The sequence below is a fragment of the Oryx dammah genome, unplaced genomic scaffold (genome assembly GCF_014754425.2).
Source record: "Oryx dammah isolate SB20612 unplaced genomic scaffold, SCBI_Odam_1.1 HiC_scaffold_13, whole genome shotgun sequence".
Taxonomy (NCBI): Eukaryota; Metazoa; Chordata; class Mammalia; order Artiodactyla; family Bovidae; genus Oryx; species Oryx dammah.
The window spans coordinates 59,098,350-59,119,077 of record NW_024070197.1 but is presented as its reverse complement, the minus strand read 5'-3'; the positions used below and the strand labels follow the sequence as shown (position 1 = coordinate 59,119,077).

Genomic DNA, 20,728 nt, shown 5'->3' with positions numbered 1-20,728 from the left:
GTATTTGTTTGGAAGTATTAATCTCCGTAAATCAGGTGCTTGGTGGCTTCTTGGTATTCAGAGATTTCAAAGATCATTCTGCCAGGAAGAGACTCTGGTCCACAGCGAGGCTTGATACTGACTCCTGGTTGAGGAATTTAAACCCGTCAGTCTAGGCAGAACGACTTACAGTGCTGCAAGGGTAATCTTTGCTCTCTCCAGCAGAAGGCATGAATTTCCTCTGAATCGTGATGATATGGCCTGTAATTCTTATTACCTTCTTTCTTTCTTTCTTTTTTTTCTTCTTCCTTATTACTCTCAATCGCCCTTGAAAGTGAAAGTGAAAGTGAAATCGCTCAGTCGTGTCCAACTCTTTGCGACCCTATGGACTGTAGCTTATCGCGCTCCTCCGTCTATGGGATTTTCCAGGCAAGAGTGCTGGAGTGGATTGCCATTTCCTTATCCAGGGGATCTCCGCGACCCAGGAATCGCCCTTAGTCTACTGCTATCATCTAGACTGAAAAATCCCAGGACATAGAAGACGTGATCTCTTTAATAACTATCTTATGAGCAGTCTCTTCATTTTGTGTTTTCATTATTTTGGTTTTTTTGCGTGTGGTTCTGCCTGTCCCACCCAAATGGTTCCCCCACCCAAACCCTGCGTCTGCCTATGTAGTTCCTCTCTCTGCAATAAAGAGGAAAGCGCGTGGTTCTCTTTCCATTGTGAGAGGTGTTGTTGTGTTGCTGTGTTGGTTTTCTGCACTGTAAATGCAATTGCACAAGACAGAAATGTCATGCTCTCATTCCCAGTGGCCAAGATGGAGCTTCCGATTCGATGCCTGTTAGGATTTTGGAGAGAATCATTAGCAGATATGGCACATACCTTTGAGCCCAGTGGAGAAAAGTCTGTCCTTCACACCCTAAATGCCCAAGGATTGGCATGCTTGGAAGATGTCTAGAAACCCTTGTTTCAATTTCTCTAACAGGTTTTTATAACCTTCCAGAGTGGCCATAATATTTTTCACAGCGGTCCTGTGTTCAAGCAGACATATGGAATTGCAGGAACCGTTTAGTGCTGATACTTACATGTGATACTCCTGAAATTCAGATTTTTAACAGGAGACACATTTTGCAAGCAGCAGTGTTAGCAGATACTTACCGCTCTTTGTACACACTACTTGAGACTCTTAATGCTGTCTGTGAGCTACATCTTTGTCAGTTGGCCCCTGTGATCAGTCAGCATACATTATTTAAGGCAGTGTGTAATGCTTTATTTTCTCCTATCTTCCGTAGACTCTGCAAATTACATTAATTATAAGATTGCCAGACTGTCGGAAACACACCCAGCTTTCCTGACTCTTGTCCTGAAACAGGTTTCAGCAAACTGTGCCACACCAGGAGGAAATCCAGCCTGACACCTGTTTTTGTAAATAAAGTTCTATTGGAATTCTGCTGCACCCATTTGTTGACAGTGTCTGTGGCAGCTTTTGTATCCATGCTGCAAAAGTCGAGTTGTTTGTGTGGCTAGCAAAACCTAAAATACTAACTGGCCTATTCAAGAGAAAGTTTGCTGACTTTCTGGAGGACTTACAGCCATTTGGAAGGAAAGTCTGTTTCACTACATTCCGGTGAGCAGGTGGTTAGATTAGTATCTTATTGCTACACATATGGAAACATTTCCAATTACACATGACTTAGATGTCTCTCTTGGCTCTTCCAGAATCTGGAGGTTGAAGCAGAGGGGAGAGGTGGAAATCAACATTCTTTTTTTTTTTTTTTTTTTAATCATAAAGTTAACATTTTAATGGTCAGAAAAAAAAAAGTGTAAAGGCTTTGGGTTCATGGAAAGAACAACATTCTTGGGAGTGAAGTACATTTGGACCCCACCATAATCTCCTGGATTTAGGGAAAATTTCAGGTTTGGAAAGAAAGTTCTGGCACCAAAGCAATAATACTATCTTAAGGAGGAATGGCTTATCAGAGTGGAGGAAAAACTAAAATCCCACTTCTGCCAATAGCTGATTATATGGCTTTTCAAACAGATTATTATTATTTTTTGGATGCTTTTTCAGCCTTGTTTTGTTTGTAAAGTGCAGGTAATTGGGTCTACTTTGTAACGGCTCAACAGGGTGAAATGTAGCAGAGTCGTAATTCTCCCTTCTGTGAATAGTACCGGTCAGAGAGTAAGCCCTCCTAAGTTGTTTAATTAACAGTGAGCGTTTGCCTCTTGGACTGCATTTCGTAAGTGTACACGGGGTAGGAAGTCTGACAACTCCTAGATGTGTGATGAGCGGTGACACTCAGATGAACTAGAAAATGTGATCCTCAGCCAGAACACCCCTGAATCCTTCTGGGGCTTGTGCTGCAGACCTGGTGCCCCCAAAGGAGTGCAACCTCTAAAGTCTGCTTTCCTTGAGAAGAAGGGGACCACATGGACGAGGTCCTCCCTTTACACCAATGAAAGCTCTGGCCGCCCCCGCCCCTGTCGGCAGCAGAAGCTCTGCCTGGAGAGAACGTCTGTACCGTGGAACCAGAGGGAGCAGGGACGACACTATTGATAAATACTGAAGAAGGTGCACTGAGGCCGAGCCGCCTTACCTGCATGCATTCCAAAGTGGCCTCTAGTGGACGCTTACAAAGTGGTGCCCTCCCAACTCTAACGCTGTGTGCACTGCTCTTCTGAAGACACGCAGTCTCTAACTTAGCTGCCTTTTAACAGAATTACCCCCACGTGATTCATTTGTTCCTTTCGGCTACAAGATAGCAGACCACGGAGTCAGATGTGAACGTGGCCACGTGCCCATGCCCAAGCTGGCATGCTTCGGGCACTGAGGCGACAGGGTCGCCTGGTCACTGCTTTGAATCTGCACGTCATTCTGCCACTCCTCACAGACCCCCCTTTCCTAGGCTCCTATTAGACTTCCCTTTCAGTAGCAGTCCTGGGGAAGCTGTCAGACAAGCCTGGAAACTTCATGGGACAGGAACTCCTGACTCTCTTTCTGAGCCTCTCTCAATCTGTCTAGCTATGTCTCTCCTGCTCTCTATTCCTTAGCAACCACACCATGATCTGGAATAAAGGACTTGGGTGGAAAAGTTATATCACTAATCCGATACATGCTCCTGGCCTGAATTCTTTGAATTAATTCAGAAATTGGGATTGTAACAGGCTATCTGCTCTCAGAGGTGTTTTCAGGCTTATTTTATACTGTTTGGGCTCCCGAATCAATTGGCTTTTTAAACCCCTTAATGTCCCAAGTTTCATTTCTGCTTGCCAGCAGTGCGCTGCTGCTGCTTCTGGTGAAAGCAGCAGGGAGCCGTCAGCCGCGCTGCCGCTTGAGGTTGTGAGAGACAGCAGCGGTACCAGGCGATTTCCAGAGCCACGTCGGGTGTCCCCACTTGATAGGGTGCGGTGGCCCATTCAGTGCATAAAGTACGGGCGCTCCTTGCATCTAGTGGCCTTACTAGAAATTGTTACCATCTGTATCCCTCAGACGGAAGGAGAAAGAATATGGGAAACCCAGTTCACGTGATGAGTAGCCCAGGGTGGAGGGCCCCATGGGCACGCGCACACGCACACACACACACACCTGCACACACAGACACACACACACACACCTGCACACACAGACACACACACACACACCTGCACACACAGACACACACACAGACACACAGACACACACACAGACACACACACAGACACACACACACACACACACAGACACACACACACTATTCCACTCACAGGCCATTGGTGGAAACCTGGAGGCCCTGCCCCACCGCAGTGCAGGCTGGGAAACGTAGTTCCCAGGTGGTAGGTCTCTTCTCAACATAGCCCGGTACTGTGGACCAGGGAGAGCAGGTCTGGGAGGTGCTGGTTTCCTCTGTCCACACTATCTGTTTTATACAGCATGGAGGTCATTCTTGAATTCTAGTTGGCTTCTGCCTTTAACGTGTGAATTTAAGTCCTTTTAATTTTTCTTGTGATTATGTGTGAATCTGTACTAATTTCTAAATTTCACTTTGTGTTTCCTCTCTATAAGATGTTTCCCTTTATTAATAATTTTAGTTCTTTTTTGGATTTTATTTTTCCATCGATCCAGTTTCTTAATATCCCGTGGACCCCAAGCATTTTTTTTTTTTCCTGCTGCTGCTAGTTTGGAAGCTAAACTGACTTCCTTCCTCCTCCTCCTCCAACATCTTTCTCTCTCTCATATCCTTTCCCTCCCCTCCCTTCCTCTGTTTCCTTTCTCCCTCCCTGCCTTCTGATATTTTTCTTCTTGAAACTTTCACATACATGATTTACATTTTCTCTTACATAGTGTAAAGCTGTTTACTGTCTCTTACCGTTTTAACCAGCAGAACTAGGCCATCAGTGATTTAATAGCTCAATTAAATCCCCCTCCCTAAAAAATGAGCTGTTATTTTATTGCTGTTTCAGTTCCTTTTTACGAGTAAGTTATTTGGTCCCATAGCTAATGTAGAAGACCTGCAACATTTGGGGACACCTTGACTGTGACGTCTGTGTGTGCGCGCGCATGCGCCGTGTACTGAGTTTCTAGCTTTTCTGCCTTTCTGGGTGCTTTTGTTGGAACTTATTAGAGGCTGTTTAGACAGATGCCACCTTAAGCAGGAAACTTTGGTTCTCTCGGAAGCACATACTCTTCTTAACCTCTTCTAGCTCGTCTGTTGAATATGCTGCTTTGCTTCTGCAGAACCTCAGAAGGATTCCTCTCTTTGGATTCATCCGTAAATTGAAAGTGACTGTCGTGCACTCCCCAGGCATGATGATACTGTTGCGTGTTTACTGCATGCTCTGCATACCGGGCTCACATTCGTCATCAGCTTCTGAGTGCCAGCTTCTGAGTGGCAGGCTGGCAGCCAGCGGGCCTGAAGCTTCAGGAGAAGAGCCTGGCTTTCTAGCGGATTATGTTGCCAGCGTCACTAGCCTGCTTTTATCTCTTCTGAGGACTTTGTCCTGGGTTCAGGTGGTGCATTATTCATTCATTCATTTTCTAAATTAAACCCTGTCTTGAAAACCTACTCTCTGCCACTCACTGTGTACCAGAAATCAGAGACAGAGATATAAAACTTCATTTTAATCGACTATAAATATTAGTGTGAATTATCCGTTGTTTTGGTTTTCTTTCATAGTCTCCTGCAGTGTTCTTGGGACTAGAAATTGCTCTAACCTTTTTGGAGGACACCCAGCAAAAAATGCATCAAAATTTAAAATAACTGATGTCGCTTGACGTGGCAATTCTACTTCCAGGATCTTACCCTATAGAAAAAAAATTGTTTATTGCAAAACATAGATATTACAACATTGCTTTTAGGAACAAAAACCTGGAAACTACATAAAGTAATATTGATTGCAGCAACAGCAATAGTTAACACTTAGAGCATATGTGTTTAAGGTGCTTCCCATGCATATTATCTTATTGAGTTCCCATAGTAATCCCAGGGAAGGGATTCTTCTATTATTTCTGTTTTTTACAAGTAAGAAAGGTCAAGCTTTGGGAATTTAAGTAAAAAGTTCACAAAGCTAGTGAAGGCTGTGGAGGACTGAGACATCCAAAGGGGATCAGTTTGCTGTTGTTTTTTTTTTAATAAATTTTCAATTGGATTAATTTTATTTGTTTTTTTGCTTGTGCTGTGCAATATATGAGGTATTAGTTCCCTGATCAGGGATCAAACCCATCCCCCTGTATCTGAGCTCAGAGCTTTAACCACTGTACTACCAGAGAAGCCCCAGATCAATTTTTAATAAATGTTTGAACACTCCTCTACTGGGTAAACTTACTGGTTGAAAAGAATGTGGGTGGAGTTCTGTTTAGGTGTATTCTGGTATGTGTTAATTGTGAAAAACCAGACTATAGAATAGAATAACACATATACTACGATACAGTGTTTGCAGGAATCCATTGTGGCCCAGTGTTTTTTATACGTGTAGAAAATGTATCCTGGAAGGGTTTGCCTCAAACTGTCACTCTGTTTATCTTGGGGCAGCAGGATTCCAGATACTTTGACTTGATACATTATCCACTTCTGTATTATTTGTGCTTTGCTCAGTGAACCAGTTTTATTTTTATAAATAAGGATAAATTTAAATCGTTGAAGCCCACTTGGGGTGAATCAAGTCCCTCTCCCCAAACCGACACACACAGCCTCAGCACCGTTGCCGTCTGGGACTCACTGTGGGATGTTTGTCAGCGTCCCTGGGCTCTACCCCTGAGAGACCAGAGCAGCCCTCCCCCAGAAACGTGTCCGGACCTCACCGGGTGTCCCCTGGGGCTGGCATGTCCATGGTGAGAAGCCCCCAGGCAGAGGCTGTCCTGGTGGCGTGTTTCTCTCCATCCTGAGCGTCATAATGAAGATCGTCTCTCTCCATCTGAACATCTCTCACACTTCACAGGTCCTTCAGGTGGAATTCAGAAGCCTTTCAACCAGAGCAGACAAATCTTGTTTCTCTTTCTCTGTAGTCAGTGAAACTAACTGCCATTGACCAGTCACCAGATAGTCCACAGACCCCACATGTTTCTGTGAGTTTTTTTCCTATTAAAAAAATAAAAAAATTCTTTAATTGAAGGAAATTTCTTTACAGTGTTGTGTTCGTTTCCACTATACAGCCACTCAGTTTGGCCCCAGTTATGCATCTGTCCCCTCCCTCCGGAGCCTCCCTCCCCTCCCCAGCCCCCACTCGGGGTCATCACAGGGTGCCAGGCTGGGCTTCCCGTGTTAAATAGCACCTTGTCACCAGCCGTCTATTTTACGCATGATGCTGTGTATATGTGTCGATGCCACTGTCTCCATGCGTCTGGACACCTATCTGAATCTTGGGGTGCGGGGCACCGGATTTATTTTATCAGCAACTTCTGCAAAGAAGGGGCTTCAGATGCTTAACAAGTTTCATTTAGAACCTGCGTATTAAAAGGTTCAAAATATATAGGCTGTTCCTGTTGAGGATATAATTATGCAGTGGATTAGCTGATGTCCAGCCTGTTGCCTTTAGGGCACATCGTGGATGTTTCCAGTACTTACATAAGACATAGGGCCTGTTTATTAAAGAGTCTTCAACTGTGTATAAAACTCGAACAGTCAAAAGTAATGGTGTCTGCTGAAGGATTCTTTATCATATGAATTTACCTTCAGTCATCTATTATTTATTTCAGCTATTTTATATGCCATTATAATAAATATTATGACAGAGAAAGCTTTTACGCTTCAACTTATTGTACTACTCTCTACTTGCCTGCAATCCTTCAGGAAAATGTAACCATGCTTTACCTATAGTTAACGTAAATCATCACTTACATTAGGATGAAAAATTCACTATGAAAAAAGGCTCTTTCTTCAATAGCCAGGCATAAATGCCCGATCATGTCGGCTGCCAAACCCCCGTGCCATTTGCCATCCTCTTAAACTGTTTTTAAGCTGCAAAGTGAATGCATAGCATAGAGGGAAATTGGAAGGTTTTCGAATAATTTTCCCTCTCTTGTTAGTTTCTGGCAAGATAAGCACTTTTTTTATCCAGAGTGCAAAATACTGCCAATTACTGTCTAAGCATCTTTAATAGTTTTACTTTACGTGGTGCATAAGTCATACACCAAATTAAATAAGCTGTTATCCGGTACAGTTTCTCCTTGAATCAGCCTCACAATCACCTATAGATACTGAAACAGTTATTTTATAAATTGAGTTCCAGCAACCCAAGGCAGAAATTTTGACCTATGGGTAATGAAAAAAGTATTGTCATGATTTTCTCATTAGGCATGTTTATCACTGTAGTTTGGAGGGAGGGCGGACTTCGGTGGGGGCCACATTTGTGGAAGCTCAGGAGTGAAGGTTCCTGCTTGATGGTTGATCTGAAGGTCAAGGCTTGAAGGAAAACCCAGGGCTTTGCTAAGGGTCATTTCTGGTTTGGTTCCCTATTTTGTAAATTGGACTCTCCTTTAAGAGCATTTTCCTGGCGAAAGGCACAGAGGTGTACAAATTGATACAGGTATGGAGAGCCATAAAAGAGACTCTTAAACTCTGCCGTCTCCTTGGGTAGAAATGCTGTCTCAGTAAGAGCACTTACCAGAACATCCTTTTGTTAAAAAAATACTCATTTATTAACGTTTTGGCTGTGCTGGGTCTTAGTTGAAGCATGTAGGGTCTTCGGTCTTCGTTGCAGCACGCGTGATCTTTAGTTGTGATGTGTGACCGTTAGTTGTAGTGTGCAGAGTTGTGCATGTGGAATCTAGTTCCCAGACCCGGAATCAAACCCAGGCCCCCTGCATTGGGAGAGTGCAGCCTTAGCCACTGGACCACCAGGTCAGTCCCCAATCAGGGCATCCTTCTAATCTTTAGGCTTGTTCACGGTTGGGCAGACTCCCATTTAGCTTGCTCATGATGCTGATTTGGGTTGCTCTGAGATGTACAAGAGCTGAAAGGAGATGCAAATCCCTATCTGCTCCTGCATTTCTCAGCAAAGAGGCTGACACCCACAGCCACAAAAACATCACTTTCATAATACTGGAGAAATGAGCAATATGAGGTCCCACGTAGGATTCTGACAAATTACGGAACCAGTGTAGTTAGGTCTGTATTGTAGTTCAGTGAATAATGTCATGTCAATAACATGCTCATCACCGCTATCTCCCGCTGCTGTAAATGTGACAACTCCTATTTAAGGTTTCAGAGCATAAAATCAGGACCAAGCATATGTAAAGTGGATGGGTGAGAGGCATCAGCATAATGCAATTAAGGCCCATTGGATTAGAATTTGCAGGGTGCCATTAGCAATAAGCTCTGAATGTACATTATTGCCTTGGTTACATTTTCTCCTTCACTACTAGGCTTCTCTTGTAAATTCTAAGTGTATGAAATAAATATGATGTAAAATAGACACAAACAAGAATAGATAGAGGACGTTAATTTCTTGATAGCTTCTCAGTGTCAGGCATTGAAGAATACGAGAACGGGGCTAGAGCCAGTAGTGATAATCCAGCGAAGACACGAGTGTTGGAACCAGTCGAGTCTCAGTTCGAAACCTGAATCATTGTCTAGGCTGTGCCACTTTAAACTGTAAACACCTCTGTTTTCTAGGCTGTGAAATGGGGGAAATGATAGATACTTCAAAAGACTTTTCCTGTGACTCTTCAATGAAAAATAAATGCCAAGCATATCGTGTGGTGTGCTCTGTCACTCGGTCATGCCCAACACTTTGCGACCCTATAGACTATAACCTGCTTAAGTAAATTTTGCGACTGCAATTGGTAATATGCCTTTTGGTTGAAAAACAAAGAATTGGTGTCCTGTTCTAACAGTCGTGTTACAAATGATAATAATCGTTGTTTCTGTGCCTCATGTCTCGTATGCGCCATGCCCCCTCTTTGCCCTCACCACTTATGGCAGACGCCCCCTTCAGCATGAATGCTGAGGCCCAGAGCAGCCACGCCGCTCCTGCGGCCACACAGCCGGTGACGCTGTCAGGCCAGACTGCGGCTCCTCCCGCTCAGCCTGACTCTGCTGCCCCCTGTGGATGTTCCACACGGCCCCCATGTGGTTCCTGTGGTTCCAGGCAGTGTCACGCCTGCGTCACACTTGGCTAATTATAGTCATGCAATGGTATGAGAGAACAGTCTTGTGTAACGGCGGCAAGAACCCCCTTGATTCTGCACCTGTGGACCCTTGAACCACTAAGACAGGTTTTGGGAACTTAGCAAAGAACAACCCAGGAAGACTCATTCTACCGAGAGTGTCGGTGGGCTGGTGTCTGTGACTTCCAGGAAAGTGGAGGAAAAATACGTGGGTTGCTTCACTACTCTGTCTTTTGGCTGAACCTGGGGGTGGCTGGGAGCAGGTTGGCGTCTCAGCTTCTTAGATGTGCTGCTTCACGTGTGGGATGCCACCTGTGCATTCCTGCTTTAAAATGATGGGTGCCAGCATCTGTAGATGGAACTTAAGGGAAGTTTGCATTCCTCTTTTCCCTGATATGATAAACTTGTGTACACTGGTGTGGTTAAAGAAAAGAGTGTGGATTTGGGGAAGGGTTGGATAGGCGTTTTATAGCATTTAAAGATTCAAAGTTTAGTAGGAAGTTGTCTCTGTCAGCTAAAGCTAGGTGGGGGGCTCGTTGGCTGGTTGGCTGCATCGATGGGTAGATGGGTAGAGAGGAGGGAAGGGGAGAGGGGCATAGGGAAAGCCAACAGTTAATAGTGGGGTGGTGGCGTTGTAGATACTTTTTGTCCATATCCATCTGTCTTTTCTAAATGTTTCTATGACTACTGAAATTATGAAGCAGGAGGTGGCCTGAAATGAGCCTGGAGAGTAGAGAGGGCAAAATCATGGACTGTGTGTTGGTTGTTACTGTTATTCATTGTGTACATGTTTGTATTTCTCTTCTTGCTGGGCATGTGGAGGGTTGCACCTTTTTGAAGCACAGCCACGGAACGTGCTCTGCCAACAAAATGTTAGCAAGAGCAACACCTGGCACCACAGGGAGGCAGCCTGTGACATTCAGTGTGCAGCCGTATTCTCTTCCCCGCCCTGTGGAGGCCGGCGATGTTACAGAGGATGGAAACACCCCCCGACTCCATCTGCCTGGGCCCCTGGCCAGTCACAGTGACAGGGGCCCTGGGAGGGCCATGAAGCATGAACAAGTCCTAATCCTTGGTTTTCTTATGACATTGAGGGGTTTGTGGGCTCTTTCCTTGTTGAAGGTCGTCTTGACTTGGACAGAGGCACTTGTGTGAGCCACACAGTAAGGGATCTGGGTCATATCTTGTTGGCCGTTCCAAGCTACAGAAATGTTTTAAGCTAGAAGTGTGTGTGTGTGTTGCCAGTCTAGAGCCCAGAGACTGGCCAGACAGAGTCTGAACTTTTCACGTCCTGGATGGCATATGCTGATTTAACCTCTTATTTGAAAAACTCAATGGTTCTTTAGTGGTGATGGAAGAGTTTTGTATGTTGAATGTGGTGATAGTTCTATGAATTTCTGCATGTGATAAAAATGTCATAGAATTATACACATAGATATTTCAAATAAAAGAAAATGAGTGCATCCCCAAACTGGTGAAATCCAAGTAACATCTGGAGTCTAATGAATTACTTCGTGACAGTGTCGATTTTCTGGTTTTGATGATGTGCTGCTTGGATAAGTCATCCCCTCTGGGGGGTGCGGGGAGATGGGTATGTGAGCTTTTTTTGGGTACTGTGTTTGCCACTTCTTGCGGGTCTATAATTCCTTCCAAATTAAAGTCAACAACAACAACAGCAGAAATGAGTTATACCAAGAAAGCGGACTGTGGTCATTCCCAAATTCATAGACTCAGCAGAAAAGCTCACATTGGCAGATGGGGCCTCTTGCTTTCACCTAGCAATCAGCAGTTTATCCCTCAGAAATGCTCTCTGCTTGCAATCCGTCAGCCCCTGCCTTCTCATTTGGAGCACGTCCCACAATAAAAACATTTCTATCGCATTGTGAAGTTTGTTAGACGACCAGAAGAGCAACCCCCCGCAACACACACACACGTCAGCACTTTTGTGTACCCTCTGTCGAAAAGCTGTGTTTCCCTTTTCGGGGCTTAACTAAACTACGCATGCAGTCCCTCTGCGTTTCTCAGGGTCAGTAGCAGAAACAGGAAGCCTGATTCCGAGGGCAGGGGGAATCACCTGAGTAATTGGGTGTGGACTTGAGTCACTGTCCCCAAGAGCCCAGTAACCCACCGCCTGTGGATTAGTCTGTTGAACTACTTGATGGCTTGTGACCTCTCGTTCCCCCTGGATACGTACATTCTGATTTTGTTCTTATTGGTGGTGGCAGCCCTGTGTTTTATCTTCCAGCGAGGGGCAAGGTGGTGGGGGTGGGGAGCGGTACCAAAAGACAGCTCACCACGTGCAAACTGCACATTAGAAGAACACATTGGCCAGCTTGGCCATGCCATCGCTTTCATTGAAATTTTTGCTTTGGGGTCACCATCTGGGAATGTGCTCCCTGTTTTATGGGGGGAAAATGTACATGCATTCTTTTCTAATATGTAGCCAGCACATTGCTTGGGGATTTCCATCAGGGACTCAGCTGAGAGGAGCGATGTCTGTCTTTACCACCCCTCCCTTAATAGGAGAAATATCCGGTTTTCCTCTTGCAATCCTTTCAAAGCTCTGTAAGATTCTGTGTTGGCAACGAGTGTCGTGCTCTGCGCCAGGGGTGGCTGGGGCCTGAGGAGCAGGGTGAGGGTGAAAGCCCACTTGAGTTGCCATGTCTGAACGTCAGAACCAGTAGTTGAGCATTCGGGAGGCATAAGAATCTATGGGGAAGGAAAGCTAGCTATTTTGACAAACGTCCCACTCCGAAGACTTGAGCCACAGAAAAACATCCATCACGCAGACAGAAAGTGGGGACGGGGGGTGGGGGTGCGGTTTGCTGCCCATCTGGAGTCCTGAGCCCTCTGTACAGGGTACGGCATCACTCGGGTGCAGCCCCTTCTCCTGGTGGCAGTTTACCTTCATATGGGATGAGGGCTGTGGCCTTGCCTTACTGTGAACCCTCCAGCTTTAATATTCCCTGATCTCAGGAAGCTCTAATGAAACCCACATGTTGGCACTCTTCTCTTTTCCTGGATCAGGTTAGATGCTTCTCCTTCTTCCAGAATCTGCAGGTGTGTGCAGCTGCCGTTACCTGAGGAATTTAAAATCCACTTTGGCCAGCTTGCCTTTGCCAGACTGCTGGGGTTTGGGGAGGTCACTGAATTCCTCTCTGTGGCCTTTTCTGAAAACTGGGCCCTGTTAGTGGCAGGACCTGGATCCTCCAGGGTCCAACAGTGATCTGGTACTATGTGGTCTTCGGGGGGAAGCCTCACTTGCCGTGAGCACAGTTTCACCCACCCTGTTGCCCTGTCGCCCTCCTGAACAACCATTTATTACACAGTGGCCTCGGGGAAAGAGCTTGTCACCACGGGCATCTTCCCTCCTTCCGGTTAAAGTAATGAAACACCTTTTGTCTTCTAGGCAGGCTGTTAGGTGCTTTGCGCTTAGCCTCACGACTCTGTGAGTAGATAATGAACGTTCATCATTTACAAATGAGGAAACTGAGGCTCAGAAAGGTTAGGTGGCCCAGAGTCTGTGCATCTCGGCTGCGTCGGCCTGGTGTTCACTGTCCAAGGCCTGGGACTCGGGTCGCGGTCCAGGACGTTGGTGGCCGAGGTGAACTGCTGCAGACACACTAAGCGTCTCAGCACAGCCTGTGTGTCCGTCCAGGTGGAGGGTGCCCTCCACTGACCACGTGCACCCACTTCAGAGCATCCGAGCACATTGTGATTCTCACTAGTCTTACTTCAGCATCGCAGTCTAGACAAGGATTCCCAGGTTCACCGCTTATCTTACGGGAATCCACGTACTTGAACAGGCAGGTAGCCTGGCCATCTGTTCTGAGGAGAGAGATCGAAGAAGTCGTAGCATTTCAGCCCACAGCAAAGTCCAGGTAGACTTAAAAATCGGGAGGGCCTGGTAAACACAGGGCCTGTTTGAAAGGCATGGTCTTTCTGGAACTGTGCTGGGGGCCGTGTAGTAGGACGAGGCGGCTTCAGTGACTGCTGTAGCGCTTCCGGTGTGGCTCCAGGAGGGAGTTTGGGCTTCAGTGTCAGACTGGCTTGAGGCCTCACCATCCATACTTCCTAGCTCTGTATTCAGTCTCTTATAAGATGCCACAGTGTAAAACAGGCCAAATACAAGGTATCCCTCAGTTGTCCTGAGGGTGACATGCGACGATGCCTGTAAATGCCCACCCACCGTCACCCCAGGTTGGACGTCAGGAGCATCACTGTCGTCACCTGCGTGTGCCTCACACCCACAGAGTTCACAGGGTGCTTGAACCCAGCTTGTCTGCGTTTCTAAAGCAGGGGCATGCAGGGCTGTCGGGCTCCATTGATATTACCAAGTTTTGCCTGCCTTTGTACTTTCTGTCCATGCCTTGTGTTTCATTTTTGAGGCAGGCTTAGTGGAGTGGTTTCAGAGCCCAGATGGCAGCGTCTGAGATTGCCACGTGGCCTTTGATGTTGCTGCAGGAGGCGGCTTTGTCCTGGTGTACCTCTGTCATTACAGTTTCTTTTAGGAGGCACTTTGAGAGGAGATACGTGAGCCCCTGGACCCTGTGGATCCTGTTTCGGGCGCTGAGTCAAACAGTACAGGCCCTCAGCCTGGAGTTTTAGCAGAGTCCCAGCCTCCCATCCTCCCTAAACTTGGCAGGAAAAAGCCCCGTTCTTCTGTTCATTCCGATGATTTATATTCTCTCTGGGCGTCTAATATTAAACAGGGGAATTCCGACATGTTCCATAACACATTTACTGTAACTTGATACCATGAACTAAACTTGCTGTTATTTATCATTTCTTTTTATTTTCTCTCATTCCAGCACAAAGCCAAGGTAGAAGCAATGACCCTGGACCTTGCTCTGCTCCGTAGCGTGCAGCATTTTGCTCAAGCATTCAAGGCCAAGAATGTGTGAGTGTTCCAGCGGAGGGTTATAGATCATAATATCTCGCCATTGTGATGTCTTTATCAGATGAACACAACCGGGAAGACGGAAGGCTATTGTGCCGTCTTGGCGTCCAAACAGGAGGCTCATTTATACTGGCCCGGTCGAGGTGTACCATATTTTTTTGACTCCGAGCCCTCCTCAGTATGAGATGTGTCATCAATCTCATAACAGCCTCCTAGAAAACAAGAAAAAGATCCTACTAAGCATCAGTAAAAAGCGACCTCATAAAAGCCAGCTGATTGTAGGCTGCATCCTGATTGCAGACATCTTCAAGGCACCTCCCAGAATCGAGGAGAAGTTCTATTTTAATTGCACTTAGGAAGAGGTCAGGTCAGCTCTCTAGTTCCACAAGGGGGCTGAACCTCAGAGCACGGGAAGAAGGTTTTACTGTTTAGCAAACCTGCGATGGTTTTACGTGGCGCGTGGACACGGTTCCAAAAGCGTGGGCTCACATCTGAGAACTTCTGTTTTTCCATTCTTTCTCAGACTTTCAAAAATGCCTGAAGGAGGGAGCCTTTGCTGAGGACTGGCAGATTTTTTTTTTTTTTGGCCATCCCTTACCAACCACCTTTCCTAACAGAGAGCAAGCAGCTCTTAAAGCCAGAACTGAGGAAAGCGGTGGTGGTTAGCTTCCTTTTCATTACAATATTTTGTTTCCAAGTGTTTATTTTTACAGTTCCCTCTGATTTTTTTTTAAGGGCAAGCAATACTGGTTTCTCATTTAACATAGAGGTTTAAATTTCTTTAACAAATCACTTTGTTTAATTTTTCTTTTCCAGTGAGTTGATTTAAACACAAGGATTAAGTTAATAATAGTGCACGTGGTGCCAAGGGTAAAATAATTCCACAGTCGGCACCAGAGTCCCCGAGTTTGGAGCAGGCTGATCAGTGACAAGTGGTCTCAGGGTTGGCCTCTGTTGGGGTTGCTGGTTTTAACAGTTCTCTGCGGAGATGATGGATGGGAGGGGAAGTGTCTCAGACCAGATGTTCCGATGGCGTGATGTTGGCCTGACTCCTCAGTGCTGTCCAGTGGCCAGTTCTTCTTCTTTCTCCCTTCATTTTCTCACTCGTTCTTGTAGACTGTTGAGAAGTCTGTCCCCTAAAGCCCTTTCTGGAGCAAGCCTGAGTCCTTGAGATTGAAATGTCAAGTCAGAGTCTTTAGTGAGATCTGCACTCCCCGCTGCCCCCACCCCAGGGGCCTGCCCTGTGCTCCAGCGAATAGCTAGCTGGGCATTGTCCACAGGCCAGCTGACTTAGGTGAGCCCCACTGTGTGCCCTTTTGGCAGGGATTGGTAGCTGCCAGCCCTTGCCAGAGCTTCCAGAGAACCTCACATCAAGGCAGAGCTGTAGCTCTTGAAACATTTGCCCTTTCCTCCCTTCATGATTCATTTATCTGCTTGCTTCTTCACTTAACACGCATTTAACACATGCCTCCAAAGCCCCAGGCTCTCTTCTCAGCTCTGGAAAGAGAGTGGTGGCTGGTGGAGGCCCAGTTAAGCTCACCCAAGCCATTGTGTGAGTTGCCAGCAAGCAGGCAGTGTTTAACCTCTGGCAGCCTACTCCTCGACCTAGTATTTCTGCGGTTGTTTGGAAGAGAACAGCAATAATAATATCAACCGTAGCAGCAGTAACAGCTCATTTCTCGAGAGCTTGTTATGAGCCCCACACCCAGTACCCTTTGTGTGCTTTTCCTGACTTAATTCTCCAAGCAGCCCTCAGGGTAAGTGCTGTCATTGTATCTATTACGCAGTTGAGGAAAATGAGACCAGAGAGGGTGAGTTATCCGAGGGCACGCGGCCAGCCAGCAGGGGCGCTGAGGCCGGGCACGTCTGGGCAGCCCGCCTGCCGAGCCTCCTTGCTGCACTGTCTGTCGTTCTTGGTGGGCCAGAAAACGAGATCCGAGACTGAGTGACTGTCGCAGGCTGCCTTAGCAGCTTGGTGGCAGAGGCAGCATTGCCATCCGCTGTGACTCTCCCTCCGCTTGCTCCCCGACACCATGCCACTCCCATGGGAGCTGAGACGCACCGCTGCTTCACTCTCCCTCCAGTGCCGGTGTCAGCGCTCGCTGGAAGGAGGCGTTAGCTGAGGAGAGCCAGCGGTTACATAAGAGGACTGCCTTCCAAGTCTTAATGGGACCATTCGTTTTTAACCATTAAGTAGTTCAGAAATCATCAAAGCCAATTGCCTTCTGTGATCACCAAGCCCAAACTCTTGGAGAAAAGCAGTCGCCCATTCTGCCCTAATTCTGGATTTTAGCAAATGAATTCTGAATTTCTGTACTCCTTGGTTCAGAAACAAAAGCAGTTTTCCTCTTAGCCAACCCCATGCCACGAACCTCCTTTCATCAGTCTCTCTGCTGCTCAGTCACTTCAGTCGTGTCCGACTCTGTGACCCCATAGATGGCAGCCCACCAGGCTCCCCCGTCCCTGGGATTCTCCAGACAAGAACACTGGAGTGGGTGGCCATTTCCTTCTCCAATGCATGAAAGTGAAAAGTGAAAGGGAAGTCGCTCAGTCATGTCTGACTCTTCGCGACCCCATGGACTACAGCCCACCAGGCTCCTCCGTCCATGGGATTTTCCAGGCAAGAGTACTGGGGTGGGGTGCCATTGCCTTCTCTAATCAGTCTCTCTAGGGTCCAGTATTTTACATGGATTTAGACAAATCAGCATGAAAATCCCACACAGCTTTCCCTTTGGAAGACCAGCAGGGCGAAGTCTTCCCGGCCGAGCAGTTGACAGTTCAGCCCTCGTGGGTCTGTGGATTCTGAGAACTGTCAGAAGTGAGTTCAAGTGTCGGTGACTGAACTGCCAGAAAAACACGTGTCGCTCTCTTCCTATCTCCAGCTCCCATCTTTTGACATTAAGATCTCCTTGTGTGTAAAACATAATGGCAAACGAAGGAGAGGTTACCCATGCCGGACCCACTCCTTTCTGCGCCCTTGGACTGAAGAGAGGAAGAACCTGTCCACTGAAGTGCCACGTGGACGCACGCACTTAGCAGTCTGTGCCGAGGCCCGTCTGTGGGCACGCCAGGAGTCCGCTCGGGCGCTTTTTACCGTGTGCGTCCCCTCGGTTCATGCCCCAGCCCGGTGGTCTTGCCATGCCAGGGCAGGCAGCAGTGCGTGTAGTGTGAGCCTGGAAAAGATAGAAATGGGTGCAAATGCGAACCTCTTTGGAAGATGCAGGTCATGGTACGGATGAGCCAGTCTCCTTCCACCTTCCACCAGGAGGGCATGTGGCTTTAGCCTCTTCTCGGATATTCTTCTTTATGTTTTTTTTGGGGGGTGGTGGCATGGGGTGGAGACTGAGCCTTTTCAGAATGAGCCCTGCTAACAGTGGTTATGCAAATCATCGTTCCTCTCTGACATTTGTTTATTCCGCGCAAGGCAACACGCCCAGCACTTATGCCCATGTTCTCTCTCTGATTCCTTACAGTCATCCCCAGGCATGACTCATCTTATCTTTGTTTCCAGTGGAAAGGCTCCAGCTTCTCACCGAGAGGCCAACTCTCTTTCCTGACTTTAGCAAGTGGCAGATCCCAGTTTGGAACCCAAGTCTGTCTGAATCCACAGCGACCCCTCTTCTTGTTCCACCTCACCCTTCAGGCGTTTTCTTCAGTGTGGATTTCTGGGTTGGTAGGAATTACTGAGGACCAAGTTACTCAGAAGTTTAGGGGCTGAACACCATTCAAGGCAATGAGTATTCTATCCTCTCAGTTTACTTAAATCAGAAATCAAATGAGGTCAGTGCATCTTAGCCTGTATGTTTCCCTCCAGTTTCTAAATTTCTCTTTGTTTAGTGCAGCGTATGTGTTTCAAGGGCAGGTGTGTCCTCTGGAGTTTTCTGTGGTCTGTGTTTCACCGACTGCACCCCGGGGGTGTCGTTCAGCTGGTTCTTTTGTCTTCTCCTTTTCCTGTGAAATGGTAGCCAATGTTAAAGGCTCGGTCAGATTCCTGTTTCATTTTTATTTGGCAAGAATGCTCGGTAGGTGGTGGTGTTGTCTTCAAGCCAGTTTTTGTGAGGCTCTGCACGCCCTGACCGACCCATCCCTGCGCCCTCGTGGTCTGTCTGTCTGCCCGCTCCCCCTCGCCCGCCATTCCTCCTGTCCCCCTCCACTCCTTCTTCTTCTGGGTGGTCAGCCCAGGAGGCCTCAGAACTCCCAGGGCACTTCTCCGCCGCGTCAGTGGGTAGTGGTCGGCCAGTGTGTCTCAGGTCCAATTATTTTGGGGCATTACTGGAAAGTTCCAAACCAAAGCCTGTGGTGAGTCCCAGCCAAACTTGAGTTTCGCAGGATATTTTTGTTGAAACCGCAGTCCTGGAGAGCAGCCAGCCTCCATGCTCCTGCTGCCCGGCTGGTCAGGGCCTCCGTCAGAATGTGAAGAGCTCGGACCCTTCCTGATGATTCCGACCGAGCATCAGGATTCTCTGTAGTGAGCTCTGAAGCCAGTAGGGTGTTGTTTGGGATACTTTGGCACAGTTTCATCCATGATACCAACTGCTTAATTTACTGAAAAGCATTCATTTTGAACAGGCCCTGTAACAGCAGTTCAGGGGTTTCTAGACTTCTGTAAATATATATATATGTATTTCCTTTATCAGATACTGTTTTATGGTTTGAGTTCTGTATATTCCTGAAACAATGGACACCTGGATTCCAGTTTTGAAATTTGAAAACTTTGAGTGATGGCACATAATATAGGAAATTTATTGCTTGGCTTTCAGTTACCAGTCAGCTCTTATAATATCATCTAAGGTCTTTGATTCATCATAGAAATTAATGGAAGTTGATCATAAGATAATTTTAAAATAACACCTGCCGTTCTAAAGATTTCTAGAACTTTGTTTTGGTCGTGGATCTCTACTTTCTCTTTTCAGCTTTCTGTCTCCAGCAGAATTTAAGGGAAATCAAACTTTATTTCACTTAAAAATACTTAAAATACTTTCACTTAAAAATTGGATAGTGGTGTTTAAAGAAAAATTGAAAGAATACTTTTTCAGTTTCCTCTTTACTGTTTATACATTTGAGGGAGAAATCTTAACAAAGTTATTTATTTTCACTTTTTAGAACTTGAAAATTCAGGACTTTCAGAAAGTACTAATCCCAGATTTAATTTTCTTCTTATTTCCAATTTTGCTGTCTCCAGTCCTTCTACAGAAGTGGGTGGGCTATAAATTATAAATAAATCCCAAATTTTGAGGGTTAAATTACCCTGCAAGACCAATGTGTAAATTACAGCTTAATCTCTCTTCTTCTCCTCAGTTTGGTTTTAAGAGTAACCTTTTAGCCCATGTATCTCTGTTACTTTTTGCTCAACATGAGAAATCCATTTCTGGTTTGTGTAACAGAGTATCATGTTGCTTTGCTTTTCTGAACTGTTTGAAAACTAAAAGAAAAACAGAGAGGCAGATTTTTTTTTTCAGCTGTAATAGACTCTCTAAATCTAGATCTTAATTGTGGTGTCTTATGAAACATTTTTAAAGTCTACAAGTTGATTTTTCCCCATCCCCTATATTTTCCACCTTGAGGTATTAAAAAACCATACTGTGAAGCATTTAACGTGTCTAGAAACATCAGAGAAGGCTTCCATCCACAGTAGATGTCTTGCCTTCTGAAGCTTAACTCTTTAGGCATCAAACGTTCTTACATAATTCTTTAAAACAATATTTGTAAAACAGATGGTGTTCTGTCATTCCTTATTAAACAAAAATGCGAACACAGAGAGTATAGTGCAGGGGTCAGTACGCTTTTCTGAAAAGGGCCGGAGAGGAAGCACCTCGGATTTCTCGGGCAGTAAGGCCATCTGTGTCAGCGGCAGCCGTGGACAGGACTTATGTGGGTGAACGTGGCTGTGTCCCAGCAAAACTTCACTTCCAAAAGCAGAAAATGGGCTGGGTGTGTCCAAGGGCCTGGTGCGTCCTAATGTGCCCCCGTTGCAGTGGAAAGAACAGAGTTTTGGGGGAGTGACTGAGCTTCGGTTCAAACCCAAGCTCTGCTCTTTGCCAGCCGCGAAGCCGTGGGCTGAGCATTCCGGGCCTCGCTCTGCAGGTGCATGTCGAGCAGGTCTCCGCACGGACCTGGCAGGCCTGTTGAGAAGAGGAGGCCATGCACGAGGCAAGCAGGCACGCCTGAGTGCACTGTGCCTGTGGCCGGCACAGTGTGTGTGTGTTCCTGTCTTGATCCTTAAATGACTCGAGAGGTTTTCATGAATATATCCAGTATGATACAA

The 20,728-nt window shown here is 46.4% G+C and overlaps 1 protein-coding gene across 2 annotated transcripts in view; it reads left to right on the top strand.

Annotated features, from left to right (window-relative positions):
- WWOX (WW domain containing oxidoreductase) overlaps positions 1-20,728 on the top strand; it is a 906,401-nt gene that overhangs the window by 215,067 nt on the left and 670,606 nt on the right. For both annotated transcript variants that reach the window (XM_040253481.1, XM_040253480.1), the window contains exon 6: positions 14,375-14,463. In XM_040253481.1, the coding sequence (XP_040109415.1) occupies positions 14,375-14,463 (89 nt within the window). The remainder of the gene's footprint in view (positions 1-14,374; positions 14,464-20,728) is intronic.